Genomic DNA, 22,040 nt, shown 5'->3' with positions numbered 1-22,040 from the left:
GGCCGGGATATGAACCATGAACTGGGAACCCAGCGCTGCAAGGCGGGAGCGCTAACCACTAGGCCACCGTGCTGCTCTAGTTTCACTGTACCCTGCGTTTTGCGATCCGTTAGCGATCGGAATCAGACCGCAAAACGCAGGGTAGGAAAAGGGTCCTCGTAGTTAATCAGGTGTATTGACAGGCGCCCTACATATTTTTTATCCTTTAATTTATTACTGGAATGTCTTTATCTGCAGGGACTACTATGCAACCTCGCACTATATCTGCTTTATAGAGCCTTTTTCTGAGAAGTCTTATCCGCTGCCTTGCTGAAAAGTATAAAGGGTGGTTGTAAAACTCCTATTTCAAATTTGCATGTGAGGTTTTACCGCTAGAAGAAAAAAAACAGAGGGATCTGCACTATATATAGAAACAGTAGTTACTCAGCCAGCAGCAGCAGAAGAACAGCCTCCATACACCCTGTGTCAAATAATAATACAGTAAATGACTCAGGGATGCAACAAGAAACCTCTTTTTTTTCATTTCATCTTTTTCCTGGTGAGTTTTCTAACTGAGATTAATCCTCTGCACAAAACTGCTGACATGCCAGTAGCTACAATGAAGTGACGGCTGTACAGTTAAGGGAGCAGGCTTGTAAGGTGAGCTGTCCTGATGGCCACTTCTCATTCCCCCCGCCCCCCCCCTCCCCGTTCTCCTCTGTCCACCGTCTTTCTCACTCAAATGCCCCCTGGCTGGCAGCCTCTTCCGGGTCACCGGAGTTGGGCATCAGTGCGCAGGCGCTGGCCCGGCTGCATGCATCCTACAGCGCCGGGAGCTCTCAGTGTATCACATCACAATTCTGTCTTGCGCAGAGCGTTTCCAGCCTGCGCACTGTTTCTCCAATTTGCTTCAGCTCTGGTATCCTTTAAAGTGGATCCGAGATGATTCTGTTTGTCACATTACACACAGGCAAGCTGATCTGTATCTCCAGTTCTCAGCCTGTGAAAACTTCACTCCCCTCTCCTCCTCCCTCCTCCTCTCTGCCTCAGAAATCTCTGGCTAGTCATCTCCTCCTTCCTCTGCCCAGACTGAGCTCCCATAAGCCCTTGCTACATAGGTCTGAGAGTGCCAAGGCACTCTGGAGAAACTGTGGGCGAGGCTTGTTTAGTTTACTGGGAATTAGAGTATTAAAACAAAACAAAAAAAATATTTGGCTTGAGGAATGCCCTATAAACTATATAAAAGGAACACAATTATGCATTGAGTAAAAGTTTATCTCAGATCCACTTTAAGGTGGCCATTCACTTGCCGAAATGGCTGGATATTTTCCAACAATATCCAGCCATTTCAATCATTTGATCCCAAACGAACGATTTCTAGTGCGATCAAGCCATTTCACACAGAAATTAATCAAATTGTTCGGTTGCACCAGATTACTGGGTCAGCAGCGGGTTGGGAGGGCGGCGCTAACTGTGTTCGATTTCGGCACAACCGACACAGCGGAGTCTACTCTCACCTGTCCACTGTCACTTGCTTCCTCCAGCGTCTTCTCTCCACCTCCGAGCTTCTTCTTTTCTTTTCACTCCTGGTGAGCTGTGTATCACCTGACTTAAAAAGGCCTCTAGTGCTCACATATGTGCCATGGTACTCTTAGTGCTTGGCCTCTAAGCAATTAGTTGATACACAGCTCCCCGTCCCCGGCAGTGAAGAGATAGGAAGAAGCCCCCGGCGGGAAAAGACACAGGAGAAAGGGACAGGTGAGAGAAGCTCAGCTGTCCCTACACTCTGCACTGCCCTGAGTGGGTGGATGGCGAGAGACATAGATGGAGGGATCCAGCAGGCAGTGCACACAGACTTTCAATAGATTTCATGCTGAGCTGCACTTTAGAGGGAAACTGAGCCGGGTAAATAATTTAAAGGACAACAGAAGTGAGAAGAATATGGAGGCCTTTTAACCCCCTTGGCATCATGATTCTTTGCACCGCTTTTAGACCTTAAAATCCAGAATTTTTTTGGACCCTAAAACCTGGAAAAAATCATGCTGCCAGGGAGATCTACAGCAGTTCTACAATCACTCACCTCCCTGGCTCCAGCGCTGCAGTTATGCCTCCATCCTCTGGGTGGCGCTGCAACTCTAAAGTGAAATTGCTGGCTGTCGTCATGACGACAGCCAGCGATCTCACCAGGAGGAAGCAGAGCCCCAGAGGAGAGGAAGAATGGCAGCCGACGTCGGGATCCCCCGGAGGTATGTAGAAACGCACGCTGTGCTCTATACTCTGCACACAGCCTCCGGCGGCTACCCCGAGCATAGGTCGGGATTACCACTCTTAGCTGCAGTTTTCCACCCTGACCCTAGCTCGGGATTACCGCCAAGGAGGTTAAACAATACCAGTTGCCTGGCTGGCCTGCTGATCTATTTGGCTATAGTAGTGTCTAAATAACACCAAAAACAAGCATGCAGCTAATCTTGTTAGATGTGACAATAATGTGAGAAACACCTGATCTGCTGCATACTTGTTCAGGGTCTATAGCTAAAGGTAATAAAGGCTGAGGATCAGCAGGACAGCCAGGCAACTGGTATTGCTTAAAAGGAAATAAGTATGGCAGCCTCCATATGCCTCTTGCTTCAGTTGTCATTCAAAACTAAAACCTACGACCTGATGCAGTTGGCTAGATGGATCAGGTAGCGTCTCTAACCGACACTCCTGTCCCGAGATTTCCCTTCATTAAGTTTTTTTTTTTTTTTAAATGGCCACGCCCCCAGGGTCACTATGCTGCAACTCGCGCCTCTGCTTCTTATCACAGAGCTGAGAGGCGCGGAAAAGGGGAGTTTTGCAGGAGTGCCTCTCCTGCAACTAATTCTGAGGTAATGCTAATTTTATACAAATGTATGCATCTTGAAACTGGACCAACCAAATCCAGCAGCTGTATTTTGTTGACCAACTCTAGTTTAACTACTTAAGGGCCGCACTAATTGATATCTACCCCCTGTTTTGATGGCTATCTGGCTGCCAGGGCGTAGATTTCAATACACCGACGCCACGCCTTCTCGCTGCTTTCGTCGCTCCTGGCGATCTCGCTGCTGTCTCCCCACCGTCTCTATGACGGCAGAGCCCTGTGAGCCGGTCAGGGGCCGATTTCATTGGCTCCTAACCCTGTCTATCAACGTAAGCAGCTCCCATTGGCTTACATTGATAGGCAGAGAAAGGAGCAAATGAAAGCGGCTCCTGACTGGCTCACATAGAGATGGCAAAGTGGGTGGCTGAGGTTCCCTTCGTGGACGGCGATTGTGGTGGGCATGGGCAGCGATTCGTCGGTATTCCGCCGTTTCTTGTACCAGCGGTCTCTGGTCCTTAAAGAAAACCTGTACTATAAAAAACAAGGGAGATCCGCTAGTACGCCTGCGCTGAACCCCAGGAAGGTAAATATTTACATCGCCGCACTTCGGGGGGCTGCACCTGGACAACGGAGGGACAAAGAAGAACGGGGGAAGCCTCGTTAGTATCCAGAGGCTTTCCCCTCATGAGGTAAGTACCCCCCAAGGGACATTTTCTTAATGACAGGTTTTCTTTAAGAGTGCAGAGACCGCTGGTATTTAAGTGGTCTGGAAAGTTTTACGTCTGCGTAGAATTGTGCATTATTACACATTTTCCTGCCGTTAATCCCGTAAGTAATGAACCAGATGCCTAACCACAAACACTTCCTGCAATATTTCATAGATGAAGAAACCCCCAGAAGTGTGGCCTGGCAGACAGGCTAGGAGGAACTGAAAATGAAAGGATTGCACCATTAACTTCATTGCAAACAAAACAGCCATTTTATTTAGCACTAACCCCTCATGCGTATCTCTGAGTTATGTTGGGCAGGGGAATACACAGATTTTAAAGGACAGCCGAGGTGACATGATGAGATAGAATTGTGTATGTATAGTGCCAAGCACACAAATAACTAAAACATAAGGTATGCAAGTGACAGTTTCTGTCCGGGTTGGACTGGGTCAGACTATAGCATAACCCTCACTGATTAAGTAATTACAGTCAAAAAATGCTTTCTTGTCAATAAATGGTTTCTGAGAGCAGGAAAGAGATCAAATGTATCACTAATTCATAGATTTTAGCGCTGGCATACTTCAGTGAAGGTGTCATTGAGCAGAGACCATGACGCCTACAACAGTAAAAACTTAAAAACTAGATTCAAATCTAAAATAAAACCGTGGGATATCTAAATAAGCCAATTTAGGAGAAGGAGGGTAGATACAATTGTTTTTCTCATCCATTGCATTTTCACCTTGGATGTCCTTTAAAGCGGAATATAACCCTGCATTTCAACTTTGCTCTAAAACATTATTTACAGCATATTATATGCAAGCAGCATTTTTTTTTTTAACTAGACCAGCATTGGAAGGGTTACACACAGAGCTTTAAAGTTCCGTGCATAGGAATGCAGACGCATCCGAAGTTTAGATAGATACATTTAAGTAAACACAATGTAACAAGTGGTGAATGTTACACACTCTCTGGCTGTCCTCCAGCTCCTGCACAGTCAGAGTGTGTGTCACATTCCACACTTGTTACATTGTGTTTACTTAAATGTATCTATCTAAACTTCGGGTGCGTCTGCATTTCTATCCACAGAACTTCAAAGCTCTGTGTGTAACCCTTCCAATGCTGGTCTAGTAAAAAAAAAAATGCTGCTTGCATATAATATGCTGTAAATAATGTTTTAGAGCAAAGTTGAAATGCAGGGTTATATTCCGCTTTAAAGGAGTTATCTGGGCTAAATACAGAAAATAAACGCTACTTACCAGGGGCTTCCTCCAGCCCCAAGCTCCCAGGACCTCCCTCGCTGCACCTCTGTGCGCAGCCGTTCGCCGGAGCTCCGTCCCGGTCCCCGGCGATGACGTCAGAGCGACCTCCAGGTCGCTCTGTACTACGCCTGCGCGATCGGCGCTGTCAATCACCGCCACGTGGGCCGGAACGGACTGCGCAGGCGCAGAACGAACTGCGCAGGCTCAGAACTATTGCTCCTGCGCAGTCCACTCCGGCCCACGTGGCGGTGATTGTCATCGCCGGGGACCGGGACAGAGCTCCGGCAAACGGCTGCGCGCAGAGGTGTGGCGAGGGAGGTCCTGGGTGCTTGGGGCTGGAGGAAGCCCCCGGTAAGTAGCGTTTATTTTCTGTATTTAGCCTGGATAACTCCTTTAAGTGTACCTTACGCAAAAATAGAGCATACATGACTCGAGGCAAATCTACCCAAGGCACAGAGTATGTTCATCCTGGATCCACCTACTTCTGTGCGTTGCCCATTCCTCTCCTTGCTCTCATAATCATTCCTTGAAAAATTTGACTTTTGGTTAAAGTCAAATATTTAGACAGGAAGAGGCAGGCTAGCTGTGATGTTCCTTCCTAACACCCTCCCTTTCCCTCTTCTTCCCTGCCCCATTCACTCCCCTTAAGGGGCAGTGAAGAGGAAGGAATGAGTGAGTGAAAGGAAGGAAGAGTGCCACAAAGCCCGCCTCTTCCTGTCTGAAAATTTGTCTTTGGCCAAAAGTCCAGTTTTTCAACTAGTGATTACGGAGATCAGGAGCAATGAGGAGAGGAGTGCACAGAGGTATTTGGATCCAGCAGGAACATACCTCTGTGCTTACTTTAGGTGGCTTTGTCGCGAGTCAAGTGTGCTTTAAGGTTTAATATTAAAGTGTGGTGCTCCTATTTATTTACCACTGCTATTGCTCTGACTTCTTTCCATACTACCACGCCAGGCACCACATTCCAGAAACCCCAGTTCTATTAACACAACTACAGACCCACTGCTTCATCCATTGAAAACACACTAGCCTCGCTACCCTGTATACTGCGAGGAGCTCAGTGGTTCTAACAGCCACACACCCCGTCTAGTTCCTCAGTAAGGGGAGAGGTTGAAGGATGTGAAACGCCACACCTGCTCCTAGAAGTGACTGCAAGAGGTCAGGCCACCAAAGAGACCCCAGTGTGACCTCATCTCTGGAATTTCAGGGGTTCCGGTGAGCATAAAGGTGGGATTTTGGGTGGAGTGGCCCCACAATGGCATTACTGTGGTCAGAGGCCACAAAATGGTAAAACTGTAGGTGGGCTTTAAAGAAAACCCAAGGTGAAAGTGATATGGAGGCTATCATGTATTTGTTTTTAAACAATGCAAGTTGCCTAGCTGTCACCCTGACCCTGTGTCTAATACTTTTAGCCATTGACCCGGATCAAGGATGCAGCAGATCAGGTGCTCTGACTGAAGTCTGACTTGATTAGCTGCATGCTTGTTTCAGGGTTGTGACTTAGAAACAACGGATGCCAGAAGAGCAGCAGGGCTGCCAGGTAACTGGTATTGTTTAAAATATGATAAATATGGCAGCCTCCATATCTCTCTCAGCTTGGGTTCACTTTAAAGAAAACTACATGGAGTCTCACTTGTTAGTGTAAGCATCTCCCATATATCAGATACTTTGAAACATATATTAGTCTTGTCTTGTTTTATTTTCTTGCGTACAACATAGTGGCTGGATAGTGTACTGGTTAGGGGCTCTGCCTTTGGCATGGGAGACCAGGGTTCGAATCCTGGCTTGAGTCAGTACCTATTCGATAAGAAGTTCAAGGCAAGACTTTCTAACACTGCAGGGTGGCCTCTGTAGCTGCAGCTCTTGAGCGCTTCGAGTCCTAGAGGAGAAAAGAGCCATGCAAATGTTTGGATTATTAACATTCAAAGGCATTTTGAAGTAAGATGTACTGTATATAGGCGCTACCATTGTCTCATGGTCTCATGCAGCCAGTAGACATGAAATTGGATCAGTAAAGGTGTTGGAGGCAGAGCATTAGCAAACATTACAGCTTGACATATAGGATTTTGCAAAAAGAAGTAATGAAATGGCACAGTCCATATTCTACCCACTTCAGGTTCCATTTGAAATGTCTACAAGTGTTGAAATCAGGGCTTTGGAGTCGGTACAAAAATCATCCGACGACTCAGTTTATGAGACCTCCAACTCCAGATATCCAAAAATTGCTTTGACTCCGACTCCACAGTCCTGGTTGAAATACTATTATTGTCATTTTTGCCTACAATTAAAAAGCTGTACATTGTTGACACTTTATTTAAAATTGAATATTTTTTGTCCAAACAGTACTTAAAGATGGCCAAGAGAGTCCAGTCAGCTACAGTGATCCTATACTACCATCTCCCCTTGACTACCCATCAAGAAAAGACATGACCAATGGCCAACCCCATGGAGCTGCACAGTGTGGGGTCCAGAGCCCAGCTCCTGTTGAAGACCAGAATTTGCACATTGTAAACGCACAAGACGGGACAGCTCCATCATCACAGGATGGTGTAGATGAAGCTCATCACTGTTACTCTATGGAGAGTAGCATAGTTCCCACAAATTCAGGAAACCCTTCTGAAGGACTTTTAGACTCTGGTACCAATTTTACTGTTACTGAAGAGAAGCCATTTAATAAACCTGTAGAGCAATGCACTTTAACGGAGGAAGACTTGAAGAAACCCCACTATGAGGTTGCTTCAGATGAAGGTTTAATTTCTGAGGTAGGAACCATAGATGGTAATGTGGGACTGAATCAGAGTGAAACACATGAAGGTTTAGAACACATTGGCTCATTGACAGTGGCCAACGTGGACAATAAATACTCACTATTGGAGTCTGCACAGACTACCTCAGAAGGGAGTTCAGAGGCCTTAACAGATCATAACCTGAAGCAGCCAAGCAACGGTTCCGTTGAATGCTCTGGAGAATCTTCTACGGTGGATTCTAATGAAGGCATTGTCGAGAATTCAGAGCATGGTAATTTGGGTATAGAACTGGACAATGACCTCAAGGAACTCTCTGACTCAGCTTCCACTGACAATACAGGGGAGGATTCTGTGGACTTTTCAGGTATCTCTTCTGTTGTCGGAGGAGTCACCTCTGAGACATCCCCACCCACTAGCCCAGTTCTGCGTGAAGATGATGTCACAGCAGAGAGCTGGCGTACTAGACGGAGACATGTCTTTGTACTGAGTGAGGCAGGAAAGCCAATCTACTCTCGTTATGGCAATGAGGAGGCTCTGTCATCCACCATGGGTGTCATGATGGCACTGGTCAGTTTTGTCCAGAGTGGCAATAACTCAATCCGGTCGATCCACTCAGGTATGTGACAACTTACAACCAGAAAGTGTGATTGTTCAAGCACACCTGAAGTTTTCCCCACAGCCTCCAAGAAGTTCCCCCGGGTAGTGAACAAGTGATTCTGAATTGGGTATGAGTGAGTTCTGAACCGGGCATGCCCAGTGAAAGAAATTGCTCATGAATGACAATGGGCACTTCCTGGGGAAGGATTCTACTGACAAGCGAGTGGAAATTTGCAAAAGGGAACTATGAGGAACAAGAGGGACCTTGAAGATAAATAGCCGCAGGAAACCTTTCAGGAGTAAAGGTGTAGGGCCGTTTGCTCTGAACTCGGTTCCTGTGTCTTCTCTTCCCGTTGGCTGTTCCTTCTTGTTTCTTCATTCCTGATTCCCGGGGCACTTGTGTGAGGTCACATGCTATAGAGGGCAAACACTGGGGTGCCGTAGGCATGTACCTTACATGACCACTAGAGGCCTCTAGTATTTGTTACGTCACATAGGTGCCCAGGGACTCGGGAGTGAAGAGAGAGGAAGGTACAATTATCCACAGCATTGGTATTCCAGTCAGTATACAGGATTTCCTATAATAGTTATTCCCCTGCTCTTGTGAAGGGCTTAATGAATTTCCTGAAAGGCTACACAAAGCTTACGGCATCTCCAACTTCATTCCTAGGTTTAGTGATTAGTTAGGAGCAAAAAGAAAAAAAGATTCTGTTAAGCCAGTTGGCAGTACCTTATAGGCAGAAGTTGAGATAATCACATTTTCTAGCAGCTAATCCAGTTGGCAGCAGAACAACAGCAGGGGTGGGATAGAGAAGGAACAGGGCAGAGCAGCAGCAAGGGTGGGATAAAGTAGTGCTGGGACTGAAAAGACGAGACAGGTGATTTTGGTACGCGCTCAAAGCCGCATAGTGTCTAACCTGGGTGCCACCATAGACATAATGTTTTGGCTATAGCAGCCAACGGAATTTACAGTGTAATTTGGGTGCCGGCAAATCATTGCTACGACTCAGAGGGGGAATAGTATTTAATTTCAACGGCAGCAGGTGGCTCACTCTGAGCCCATCTGTGACCGGGCAATGATCTAATATGTGTGCCAGAAAAGTCATGGAGCAAAGAATCCCCAGGGGTGGGATAGAACAGAAACAGAGCGGCAGGGGTGGTGCAAAGTAGGGCAGAGTGGTAGCAGGGGTTGGAACAAAGTAGCACAGAGAAGGGGCAGGAATGGGTCAAAGCAGCAGCAGGTTGGAACAGAGTAGGGAAAAGTTTGGGGGGGAAGGGGGGGGGTAGCAGGGATGGGTCAGAGCAGCAACAAGGAGAAGCATCAGCAGGGGTGGGACAAGGAGGGGGCAGAGCAGCTGCCATGGGTGGGACAAAGTAGGGCAGAGCAGTAGCAATATTTATGCAGCTTGAAAATGGACCAAAAGAATCGTACCTCAGCAAGATTTTCAAGCTGCATAGATTTGCATAATGCTGCATCAACTCGAAATTATTTGCATCTTGTCGACCATCCCTAATCAGTACATGTCTAAATAGATCTTATGCTTAACCAGTTTACCCCCGCCCGTACGAATTTCTCCGTCCCTTTTTCCATCCTTTAACCCCCAGGGTCGGAGAAATCCGTACTTTCCGCACTCCCGCTCGCTCTAGCGCGCACTCCCGCGGGTAAACGCGCCACTCGCCCGGAGATCAATGAACGGGAAAATCCATTCCCGTTCGTTGATCTAAGCCCCGCAATGATCCGCTGCTTTTCCGCTAAGCAGCGTGATCATTGTGAAAAAAAACGTACCCAGCCTCCTAGTACTTCCTCCAAGCGTCTGGAAGGACGCTTGGAGGTTGCATTAAACAAAAAGTTACTGTTGCCATCTTGTGGCCAAATAGTAAAACTACACCCTAAACATTTTTCACATACAAATGAATTACTTATACACAAAAAATTAACTCATTACCTCCCACACTCCCCATTTTTTTTTTTTTTGTAATTAAAATAAAATTAAAAAAATTACAATAAAAAAAAATACATAAATAGTTACCTTAGGGACTGAACTTTTTAAATATTTATGTCAGGAGGGTACAACACTGTTACTTTATAAACTATGTGCTTGTAATTAGGGATGGATGCAAAACTGAAAAAAATGCACCTTTATTTCCAAATAAAATATTGTCGCCAAACATTGTGATAGGGACATAATTTAAACGGTTTTATAACCGGGACAAAAGGGCAAATAAATTTCATGGGTTTTGATTACAGTAGCATGCATTATTTAAAAACTATAATGGCCGAAAACTGAAAAATAATAATTTTTTTCCCACATTTTTTCCTATTTTCCCATTAAAACACATTTAGAATAAAATCATTCTTGGCATAATGTCCCACCTAAAGAAAGCCTAATTGGTGGCGGAAAAAACAAGATCTAGTTCATTTCATTGTGATAAGTAATGATAAAGTTATAGATGAATGAATGGAAGGAGCGCTGAAAGGTGAAAATTGCTCTGGTGCTCAGGGGGTAAAACCCCTCAGTGGTGAAGTGGTTAACATACGATTTGGCAACATGATTGGTCCCTTTTACAGATTATTTGCATTGGCAAGAGTGAACCTAGCCTAATGCAAATAATTAGCAGGCAGCATAAAGATGGCAGTATGTTTAGTTGTGTTTTAGATGAAAATTACCGGTACTGAAGAAAATATAAAGCTCGTCATTTCTGACCCCTTTTTTAAAAAAGTAAATTTCTATTTGTTTGGCCGTCATGCTGATTTTTCACTTCAGTCATATGTGCATGCAATGGAATCAGAACCCCTTTATGGCATATTGATGCGCTAGTGCTGTCCAATTCCAGTCCTTGAGGGCCAAAGTCAGAGCCGGATCATCCACAAGGCAAATCTAGGCAGCTGTTTAGGGCCTGGAGAGAGTCTAGGGGCCTGGTGGATGCTAGCCCCCACCAAATCTAACTAAATAAGCCAGGTGACCATCAGCAGTGTGCAAAAACTGCTATCTTTCCTAGGGCTCCATTTCATCATACTCAATTTCTTTCCAAAGTCTTCACATATTTTTGGAACAGCAGAAATTAATTGATGGGACTGAATCAGGAAAGGTGTGGTTCATCAAGCAGAACTTATTTCTCTGTCCACCCATAAGACTGGCATGGATATGGCCCTTGAGGACTGGCATTGGACAGCCCTAGCCTATAACTTCTTACCCCCCCCCCCCCCCCCCCATAGCCTATGTGCCTCCCCCTTGCTCCATCCTTTCAATCTGACTCCGCCCCCTTATCCCTGGGCCACACCTCCTTTTTTATAGGGCAGTCAATAAAGTAGGTTGAATGTCTGGCCATCCCCGACCCTCCCCAGACCCTGTGTCGTCTCCAAGAAACACAGATTCTGCAACCCTTTAATGCTGTCCCCCCCCCCCCACACACACACACACATACACACACCATAGCCACACCGTTGACAGTGACTAGGATAAAAGTGGCCAATAGCTGTAATCCAGCAGAAGGGAGTGATACTTCACTGTCCCAGAAGGCACTGAATAGTATTGTACTACAGTGATAGTACAGCAACCTTCCTCCATCAAAATCCCAGGAGGGAGTGCATGCTTGACAGCACCACTGGGGCCCTTGGGGGATTTTGATAATATCTGAGTAGTATGTTCATTTTGGATAGGGGGGGTGGGGGTTAGACAGTTTCAATGAACACGTTGACTCAAACCAAAATCTGTAAAAAGAAAAGGCCCCTCCTCAATTCATGTTTCATTGTTTTTCAATCAAAATTGGATGAAACTCTGCAACTGCCTCAGGTCCCCAAGCCAGCTCTGCCCAGGTCTCCCCCCAACTTTACTGTGGTCTAATGGAGGAGTGCGTCAGCTCTGACAGGTGAGTCACTACTCTGCCGGATACTTTGCAAAGACCACAATGAGGTTGGGGGGAGACCTGGGGTGGTCCCGGCATCGGTTTGGGGGGTCCTGAGGAAATGTTCTGTCAGGGGGCCCCCAGGTTGATTTTTCCCAGGGACTTTATTGTAACTAGAACCGGCCCAGGTCGGCAGGAGTGGAACAAGAGTGATGCTGCTTAGTTTTGTACAGGGCTGTGGAGGAGGAGTCGGAGCAATTTTAGGTACCTGGAGTCAGTCGATGGTTTCAATAAACTGAGGAGTCGGATGATTTTTGAACCAAATCCATAGCCTGTAAAAATTAGACTAAGGAGTCGGAGTCAAGGAGTCGGAGCAATTTTGGGTACCCGGAGTCAGTAGTTTCATATACTGAGGAGTTGGAAACGGATGATTTTTGTACTGACTCCACAGCCCTGGCTTTGTACTGCAGTGAGGAGTACAAATCTTGTGAGGGAGGGATATCAGTAAATACATATAGTATATGTGTCTAATATTGAGTCCAGAGGGTTAACACTTTTTTTTTCTTCTGTCCTAGAAAACCAGAAGGTAGTCTTCTTGCAGCAGGGGCCCTTGGTACTGGTATCCGTATCCCGGGGCCCTCAGTCGGAGGAGCAGCTGAGACGGGAGCTCCAATATGTTTACTACCAGATTATCAGCATGCTGACGCAGGCCAGTGTGGCCCGGATCTTTGAAAGGAAAAAGAATTATGACCTTCGCCGCCTGCTTGCCGGCTCAGAGAAGATCCTAGACAGCCTTCTGGACTTGTTAGACACTGACCCTGGATTCCTGTTGGGTGCTGTGAGGTGCCTGACCTTACCCAACTCTCTCCGGGACTCCTTGAGCTCCATACTGACCAAGGCCATTACTCCCAACCTAGTCTTCTCCATACTGGTGGCGGATCACCAGCTGGTGACAGTGGTGCAGGAACGGGCAGTCATTGAGGACTGCCGCCTGGATCCAGCTGATCTCCATCTCCTCCTGAACCTCATCAGTGCGTCCTCAGCCTTCCAGGCTGGTGAGATTTGGACTCCTATCTGCCTCCCACGCTTCAACCCTGATGGTTACTTCTACGCCTACATCTCCTACCTGGACCCACAGTGCACGGTTTGTCTGGTGCTGCTGTCAACCGACAAGGAGTCCTTCTATGCTGTGTCTGGCTGTAAGAGAAAGATCCAAGAGGCCATGGAGGCACAGAACTCTTTACAGACATTGTCCAATGCAATGCAGAGTCGCTCCTACAGTGTGTCTCTGGTGGGTGTGCCGGAATTGTTACACTTTGTATACAAACCCATGGACATCCCAGAGCCCTACCGACAGCTTCCTCAGTTTACCAGGTAAAGCACAGGATGTAGGCTCAAGTTGGGGATAATTATTTAGTAATTATATAGTGCCTACATCTTCCACAGTGCTGTACAGAGTATATTGTCTTGTCACTAACTGTCCCTCAAGGACTCACGATCTAATCCCTACCATAGTCCTATGTCCATGTACTGTATGTATCGTGTAGTGTATGTATCATAGTCTAGGGTCAATTTAGGGGGAAACCAATTAACTTTAAATGAGCTTTATTATTTTACATGGTAAAAGGATTGAATTGGATGCAGCCATAGAGCCAAATGCACATTTGCAGAAATCTGAAGTGCTGAATTGTCTTGGGCAGGCGTAGGCCGAATCCATTGTCAGTTACACTTGTGATTACCGTATATTCCGGCGTATAAGACGGCCCCCCAACTTTTCCAGTTAAAATATAGAGTTTGGGATATACTCGCCGTATAAGACTACCCCTCTTCCAATGTACTACAAATTAAAATAAAAATTAAAAAATCATGTGCTGGTGCTGTGTATGAACAGATACTGGTGCTGTACTGTATGTGTTACCCAGTATATAACAGTATATAGTCAATTGACTTGTTGCATTGGTCAACTCTGACTGACCAGCTCTCCTTGTCTACCTGTTTATCAGAGCAGTATGGAAGAATAGATTGCGTCCCCTTAGCAGGGAGAACTGAGAGGCGGTAACAGGATAGGGCGTATCACCCGGCATCAATGACACCCGGCGTATAAGACGACCCCCAACTTTCTAGAAGATTTTCAAGGGTTAAAAAGTAGTCTTATACGCAGGAATATACAGTAGTCACAGATGGGGGAATTAGTCAGCCTAAACTCTCTAAATACACACAGGGTGTATTTCTCTATGTTCTCCTTCTGTCTTGTGCAAGAGTTCAGGTCCACTGTAATTAGATAGGGTCTTAAGTAAATTAACTTCACTGGTACGCACAGAAAAATCACAATGTGAAAAATTGCATCAAATTGCAAAACAGCCAAGGAAATCCAAGCAACATACTAAAAAAATTGCACAATGCAAATTAGTGCATAGGGGTGTGGCATGTGGATAAGTGTAAATGCTGCCTTACTGAAAACTAAAGCCATATTTCTGGGACTGGAGAGAACTTTAAAGAGGCCCTGTAGTGACCTATAGTAGAATCCAGTAAATTATTCAGGATACCTACTTTTAGGGTATATTTCCTGGTTTCAGCATCTGAAGCACTTCCTATATGTATGTATTGCTGCATATTGGTATGTAGCCCCACCCTCCTCCCAGTGATGTCACAGCCTCAGCTTTTTAGCTAGGCAGAATTCTCTTCCCAGAGCATTTTGGGAGACCAGGTATATTTTCTACTGGGTTTAGAACTCTCAGTATACAAACCTACCAGAGAGATCACCTGACAAGATTAAAGATGCCGCCACCAGTGATACATTTTAGAATGTAAATCAGGGTGAGGATAGATTTTACATGGCCAAACACTGACTAAACAATTTATAAAAGAATATTGAAAAAAAAAAACAATTTTATAATTACATTATTTTCACTATAGTTCCTCTATACATTTTTCATAATATGCTGTATTACCCAGCCAATGGAGGTAGAATGACCCATTTCTTCCTTCTTCCTCTGTTTTTCAGCCCTGAGCCGGATGGGCCGTATTCCAGCGAGGAAGAGAGACAAAGACTGTTTGATCTCTACCGTTATCTCCACTGCCGCATCCACAGCACCACGAGACCCCTGCGCCTCATATACCATGTGGCGGAGAAGGAGACCATGCTGGCCTGGGTAATGTACACCACTGTAGGGTTTAGCGGCAGGATCAGTAGATGGATAGTGTACTGGTTAAGGGCTCTGACAGAGGACAGAGGTTTGAGTCTCATATACCATGTGGCTGAGAAGGAGACCATGCTGGCCTGAGTAATGTACACTGCTGTATACTTAGGGTTTAGCGGCAGGATCAGTAGATGGAAAATGTACTGGTTAAGGGCTCTGCCTCTGACATGGGAGACCAGGGTTTGAGTCTCTGGTTTTCCGGTTCAGTAAGCTGCACCTATTCAGCAGGAGACCTTGGGCAAGACACTCCAACGCTGCTACTGCCTAGTGGCTGTAGCTCTGGCGTTTTTGAGTCCACCTGGAGAAAAGCGCAATATAAATGTTGTGTCTTTAGATAGATCAGTAGTAGATACTCTATATACATATCAAGCAGGTGGAGGATAGTGATCATTAGGATGTGGTTGGGAACTATCAGTTCACTTTGAAGAGCAACTTTAACCCAAGACTGAACTCAATTTCAAACAGCTGATACTCCCTTTCTCACTAGAAATCTTCTTTACCCTTTCTCAAACAGATCGGCTGGAGGGGGGGGGGGTTAGATGGCTGATATTGTGGGGAAACCCCTCCCACCACAATTACAAGTATACCACAGAACTCTTGCATGAACTGTGCAGTGCAATGACAATTAGTGCTGCCCACCAATATGTGCTGCCGTGCATGGTGCACGGTGCAATTTCTCATGTATCAAAATGTTGATCCTTTGGAGGCTTAGAGTTGGGGTGGGAGAGGTAGAAGTTTCTGTAGATTTAGACATCAGGTAGGGATGGAGGTTAGTGTCAGGCGTCCATGAGGGGGTGAAAGTTACTGTTAGACATCGGAGTGGGTGAGGTTAGTGTTAGATAGAGGACAGGAGATGTTAGTATTAGGCATTGGAATTGGGTAGGTTAGTGTTGAGTGTCTGGGAGAAGGCTAGGGTTAGAAAGGGGTGAAAAGAGGTTAATTTTATCTGTCAGAGAGCCAACACATGTTGATGGCATTGAACTAGCGATGTATGGGCAGATTGACCAAGAGAAAGATCTCTCTCTGATTGAACCTGATTGGCTGCCCATACAAAGCAGACCAATCCCGGATAGATTTCAGCAGGAGTCTGCCTTGCACCACCGCAGATTCCAGTCTCACCTGTCCAGCTGCACCCAGTGCTCTGCACTGTCGAGCATACCACGTGACGTATGTGTGACATCACACACATGCTCCTGGCAGCGCTCAGAGGAGACAAGGAGTCGCCGCAGCTGAACAGGTGTGATTTACAATGCACAGGCACTGGGTGGGAATGTTTACATTTAAGGATACAGCAGCCGGGGATCCGTTGTGATAGCACACCATTACCACACCCGTTCGATTACATTGGACAGAGATTTTTAAAAAATCAGTCGTGTGAATTTTGCCATGATTTAATACAAGTAAATAGGAGTGTGCTTTTAGAACAGCAAATGCAGCGCTGACAGATCGAAAAGGGTTCACAGTGTAGTTCAGCACTAAGGGCTCAGACACACTATAAACGCTTTTCTGAGTGCCTTTTGGCTTCCAGAGCTTTCTGAGAGCTTTTTAAAAAATGCTCCCATTGACTTATAGTGAAATCGTGCGGTTTTACCACACTTTTTATGTAAGTCAATGGGAGCGTTTTTTTTTTTTAAACTCTCAGAAAGCTCTGGAGGCCAAAAAGTGTTTAGAAAAGCGTCTTTAATGTGTCTGAGCCCTAAGGGCTGTTTCACATCCAGAGCACTTCTTTAAAGAGCTTTTCTTGTCCCCAGTGCTCTCCAGTGTATTGCAAAGCACCAAGACAATGAAATCCTATGGGCTATTCATACCAGACAGAAGCGTTTTTTATTAAAATCGCAAAAGTGCTGCATGTAGTATTTTTGGAGCGATTGCGCTTGTGTAACAAGTATAGAAAAGCAAAAGTGCTGTGAACATTGCTTGCCAAAAAATGTATTACATTTACTTCAAATTAGCTAATCGCTAGTGCTGTTTGGTGTAAAAACGGCATGGGGGGGGGGGGGGGTAGTAACTCCCACTTAAAGAGGAACTCCAGTGAAGATATTGTAATAAAAAAAGTGCTTAATTTTTACAATAATTATGTATAAATGATTGTCAGTGTTTGCCCATTGTAAAATCTTTTAATCCCTGATTTACATTCTGTCATTTATTACATGGTGACATTTTTACTGTTGGCAGGTGATGTAGCTGCTGCATGCTTTTTTTAGCAATTGGAAACAGCTGTAAACAGCTATTTCCCACAATGCAACAAGGTTCACAGACAGGAAACTGCCAGGAGTAAAGTACTCAGTTTCTTGTGGGAGGGGTTTCACCACAATATCAGCCATACAGCGCCCCCTGATGGTCTGTTTGTGAAAGGGAATAGATTTCTCATGTAAAAGGGGGTATCAGCTACTGAGTGGGATAAATTTTTGGTCGGAGATTCTCTTTAAAGAGGATCTGTAATGAAAAAAAAACAAAAAACCTCTGGGAGATATTTACCTCGGGAGGGGGAAGCCTCTGCATCCTAATGAGGCTTCCCCCGTCATCCTCCATCCCTCCGTCGCTTTGCCGGGACACCTCGAAGTGCGGCGAGGTGAATATTTACTTACCATGATCCAGCGCAGGCGCACTAGCCGCTCTTTATTTGGGTTAAGGCGGAAATAGCCAAACCCGATTGATTCCCTCTACTGAGCAGACGCGAGTCCTTTTGCGCCTGCGCAGTAGAGCTGATATGATCGGGTTCGGCTATTTCCGCCTAGCCTGAAGGAAGAGCCGCTACTGCGCCTGCACTGGATCCCGGCAAGGTAAATAAATGCTCTCTTGTCAGGCTTGTCGGAGGGGGTGGGGGGGATTCCGGGAGTATTCGGGGGAGCCAGCGCTGGATTCCCTGCAGCTACAGGGGACGGGGAGGCCTCATTAGGACCCTGAGGCTTCCCCCTACTGAGGTAAGTATCCACCAGAGAGTTTTTTTATTTTTAAGTACAGAGTCTCTTTAACTCATCCTCCATCAGTACATCCTCCATCAATACATCCTCCATCAATACAGCTATTTGAAACCAAGATAAACTGAAGGAAAATAAAGATGTAAACTATTGTCCAGGATATTAACCACTTTACCCCCAGCGGTGCGGATTTCTCCGTCCCTTTTTCCACCCTGTTAACACCAGGGACGGAGAAATCCGCACCACCCGCCGCTGTCTGCTCCCGCTCGCTCGTCGCTGCGCTCGTGCACGGCGCTGCCTGCTCACCTGGAGATTAATGAACGGGAAAAACGTTCCCGTACATTGATCTAAGCCCCCACAATGATCAGCTGCTTCTACGAGAAACAGCGCGATCATTGTGATTTTCCCAGCCTCATTGTGCTTCCTGCAAGCGTACTTCCAGACGCTTACAGGTCGCATGAACAAAAAATCACTGTGGCCAAATAGTAAAACTACGCCCTAAAGCATTTTTCATGTACCCATACATTAGTTTTACACAATAAATTAACTCATTGCCTCCCACACTCCCCAATTATTTTTTTTTTTTTTGTAATTAAAAAAAAAAAATTACAATTAAAAAAAAAAAAAAAAGTTACCTTAGGGACTGAACTTTTTAAATATTTATGTCAAGAGGGTATAACACTGTTACTTTATAAACTACGGGCTTGTAATTAGAGATGGATGCAAAACTGAAAAAAAGACACCTTTATTTCCAAATAAAATATTGGTGCCAAACATTGTGATAGGGACATAATTTAAACGTTTTTATAACCGGGACAAATGGGCAAATTTCATGGGTTTTAATTACAGTAGCATGCATTATTTAAAAACTATAATGGCCGAAACCTGAAACATAATGATTTTCTTCCTACATTTTTTCCTATTTTCCCATTAAAACACATTTAGAATAAAATAATTCTTGGCATAATGTCCCACCTAAAGAAAGCCTAATGTGGCTAATTGGTGGCGAAAGTAATAATAAAGTTATAGACGAATGAATGGAAGGAGCGCTGAAAGGTAAAAATGTTTCTGGTGTTTCAGGGGTAAAAACCCCTCAGTTGTGAAGTGGTTAAGATGCACTGGGAAAGGTATCGTCTGCCACTGTTTCTAAATTGTGATATTTGCTGCTGAGATTCTTTTAAAGAGATCCCGAGGTGAGAGTGATATGAAGGCTGCCGTATTTACTTCCTTTTAAACCATACCAGTTGACTGGCAGTCCTGTTGATCTTCTGTTATCAGTAGTGTCTGAGTCACAACCCTGAAACAAGTATATGGCAAATGCAATCAGACTTCAATCAGAAACATCTCATCTGCATGCTTGTTCAGGGTCTATAGCTAAAAGTATTGAAGGCAGAGGATCAACAGGACTGCCAGGCAACTTGCATTGTTTAAAGAAATGAATATGGCGGCCTTCATATCACCTCTAGTCCTCTGTAAGCAGCCCATACACGCACAGACCTCCCAACTTTTTGAGACAGGAAAAGGGGACACCAAGCCACGCCTCCCCATCACACCCCAGCCATGCACCAAACACTGTGCAACCACAAGTGAGTGTGGTTGAGACATGGTGGGCGGAGCCAAATGTCCAGAACCTACCAGTGGTGCCATATTCCCCCCCTTAAAGAGCCACTATGTTAATGTTAAAATGTTAAAAGAAGGTGTGGCCCAGGGTTACTGGGGATAGTACGTTGGCTAGTTGCAAGAGATGGAGGGGCCATCAAAATTTTGTTAGTGTACCCATGATTAATAGGTAGGACCCCGGTGGGTAATGCCATTCTAGCAGCCGCATTGGGTGTATTTTTAGTAAAAAGCAGATAATGTAGGCCACAAAAGCTTGTGCTGTGCAATAATGTCTGGTAGGAAGTTCAGCATGTTTCATTCTGTTTCCTACCTTCTAGGTCACCAGCAAGTTTGAACTGTACACATCTTTCAGCTCTTTAGTGACAAAAGTCGGAGCCATCAACGTCATCACCAAACTCCTCCGCTGGATCAAGAGGGAGGAAGACCGTCTGTTCATCAGATACCCGCCAAAATACTCCACAACCCCCCTACCCGGCAAAGGAGGCAAAGCCAGCCGGACAGACAGGACTGACCCTTCCCAGAATGGCTACTTCACTGGACTCTAGCTGGGTGAAGAGGACATTTTTACATTTTTGGTCAGAAGAGCCAGTACAGAATGTCCTCGACTGCGCTTGGTACAAAGCCTGCTGACACCGGCTCTCTGACTAGTCCATAGTGGAACAGAGAGCACACAGTAGATCAGTGATTAACCTTATCAGTTTAATGGATAACTGTAGTTATGCAAAGGAATACAGTTATCGGTTTACCTCCTCACAGTGCATCAAAGAAGTAAACTGGGCCTCCTACTTAGGATGCCCCAGAGATCTGGCCTTCTTCTCATAGTGGTCTCCATTATGTTCTGTTAGTTACTGGCATAGACTGCTATGCCACTGCAGAACCCCTGATTGTGAAAGACACCCCCCCCCCCTTCCCGGCCACCTTGACTGCGGAAGACACTCCCCAGCCACTCTGCCTCTGCTGTAGAGCCCATGCATGTGAGAGACACACGCCCCCAGCCACTACTCCCTGCTTCAGAAACCATGATTGCAGAAGACACGCCCCCAGCCACTCTGCACCTGCTGTAGAGGCCATGAGTGAGAGACACACCCCCAGCCACTACTCCCTGCTTCAGAAACCATGATTGCAGAAGACACGCCCCCAGCCACTCTGCACCTGCTGCAGAAACCATGACACCCCCCCCCCCCAAGCCACTCTGCCTGTACTGCAGAAGTCATGACTGCGGGATACATGCCTCCAGCCCCTGCTTTTAGAAGCCATGACTGCGGAAGACATGCCCCCAGCCACCTCTCCCTTGCTGCAAAAACCATGACTGCGGAAGGCACGTCCCTGGCAACCCTGCCTTGCTAAAACAGCAGGCATTTGAGATAATTCAGCTATAAGTGAGCATCTGTGGTTTCCCAGGATGCATCACTCCCTAATATGCAAATCATCTCTTTATACCCCTTAAAGTGAACCAGAGACAAAGCACCCTCATGTAATTTACCATATATATCAGTGGGAACATTAGAGAAAACACCTACCATGCTCTCTGTTTCATTTTTCACTGCTCAGCCTGCCTGTTAGCAGCCCTGATAAAAACCCCTACTGAGTATTCAGTCTAGCTAGGTTCAGGAATCATTATAGCCGAGTCTATGTTCTCTGATGTATTTTCAAGCCCAAGCCTGCCCCCTTCTGGCTCTGCTATAATGACTCGGCTATAATGATTCCTGAGCAAAGCCAGACTGAATGCTCAGTTGGGGATTTTATCAGGGCTGGTAACAAGCAAGCTGAGCAGTGAAGGATGAAACAGAGAGCAGGGTAGGTGTGTTCTCTAATGTTCCCACTGATATATATGGTAAAATACATGAGGGTGCTTCGTCTCTGGTTCACTTTAAGCCAGGCTCACATCCGCTGATGTATAGTGAACCTACAGCTAATACATTTTAAAGCTAACAGAACAGATGGGGGAGGAGGGGGGATTGTTAACAAGATATCCGAGGTAAGGGGTCCAGTTTAGTTTTCTGATGTACTTTGGGCCCAGACAGGTAAGTGTACTTTTGTGTGTGCAAGTACAGTTAATCTTCATGCATCTTTACACCGCAATCTGATACTTCAATGGTTGGCTTCTCATGCTTATATGGGGCACCAGCTGAGAAATACCACTTCTCTGCCCCTTGTCTTACAGAGGAGTCTCTTTTCTCTTCCTGCATTCTCTGAAGTGAGGTTTCTCAGGTAGAGCGAGTTGTAACAGGTAGGCAGAGCTGGGACCTCTGATGCAGACACATTGCCACCATCCTTCCCTGTGTCTCTTAGCTCTCCTGGATTCTTACTTTGTCCTACATG

The 22,040-nt window shown here is 45.7% G+C and overlaps 1 protein-coding gene across 1 annotated transcript in view; it reads left to right on the top strand.

The window, feature by feature from the left end:
• The window catches only part of LOC137527834 (vacuolar fusion protein MON1 homolog B-like), a 37,113-nt gene extending 15,927 nt beyond the window's left edge, over positions 1 to 21,186 (top strand). The window contains exons 3-6 of the mRNA XM_068248791.1: positions 7,131 to 8,150; positions 12,553 to 13,351; positions 14,982 to 15,129; positions 20,036 to 21,186. Coding sequence (XP_068104892.1) covers positions 7,131 to 8,150; positions 12,553 to 13,351; positions 14,982 to 15,129; positions 20,036 to 20,263 — 2,195 coding nt within the window. The 3' untranslated portion in view covers positions 20,264 to 21,186. The remainder of the gene's footprint in view (positions 1 to 7,130; positions 8,151 to 12,552; positions 13,352 to 14,981; positions 15,130 to 20,035) is intronic.
• Positions 21,187 to 22,040: the final 854 nt, after the last annotated feature.

This window comes from Hyperolius riggenbachi, chromosome 8, assembly GCF_040937935.1.
Source record: "Hyperolius riggenbachi isolate aHypRig1 chromosome 8, aHypRig1.pri, whole genome shotgun sequence".
Classification (NCBI taxonomy): Eukaryota; Metazoa; Chordata; class Amphibia; order Anura; family Hyperoliidae; genus Hyperolius; species Hyperolius riggenbachi.
The sequence above is the reverse complement of the archived record's forward strand: the minus strand, read 5'-3'. Positions and strand labels throughout refer to the sequence as shown.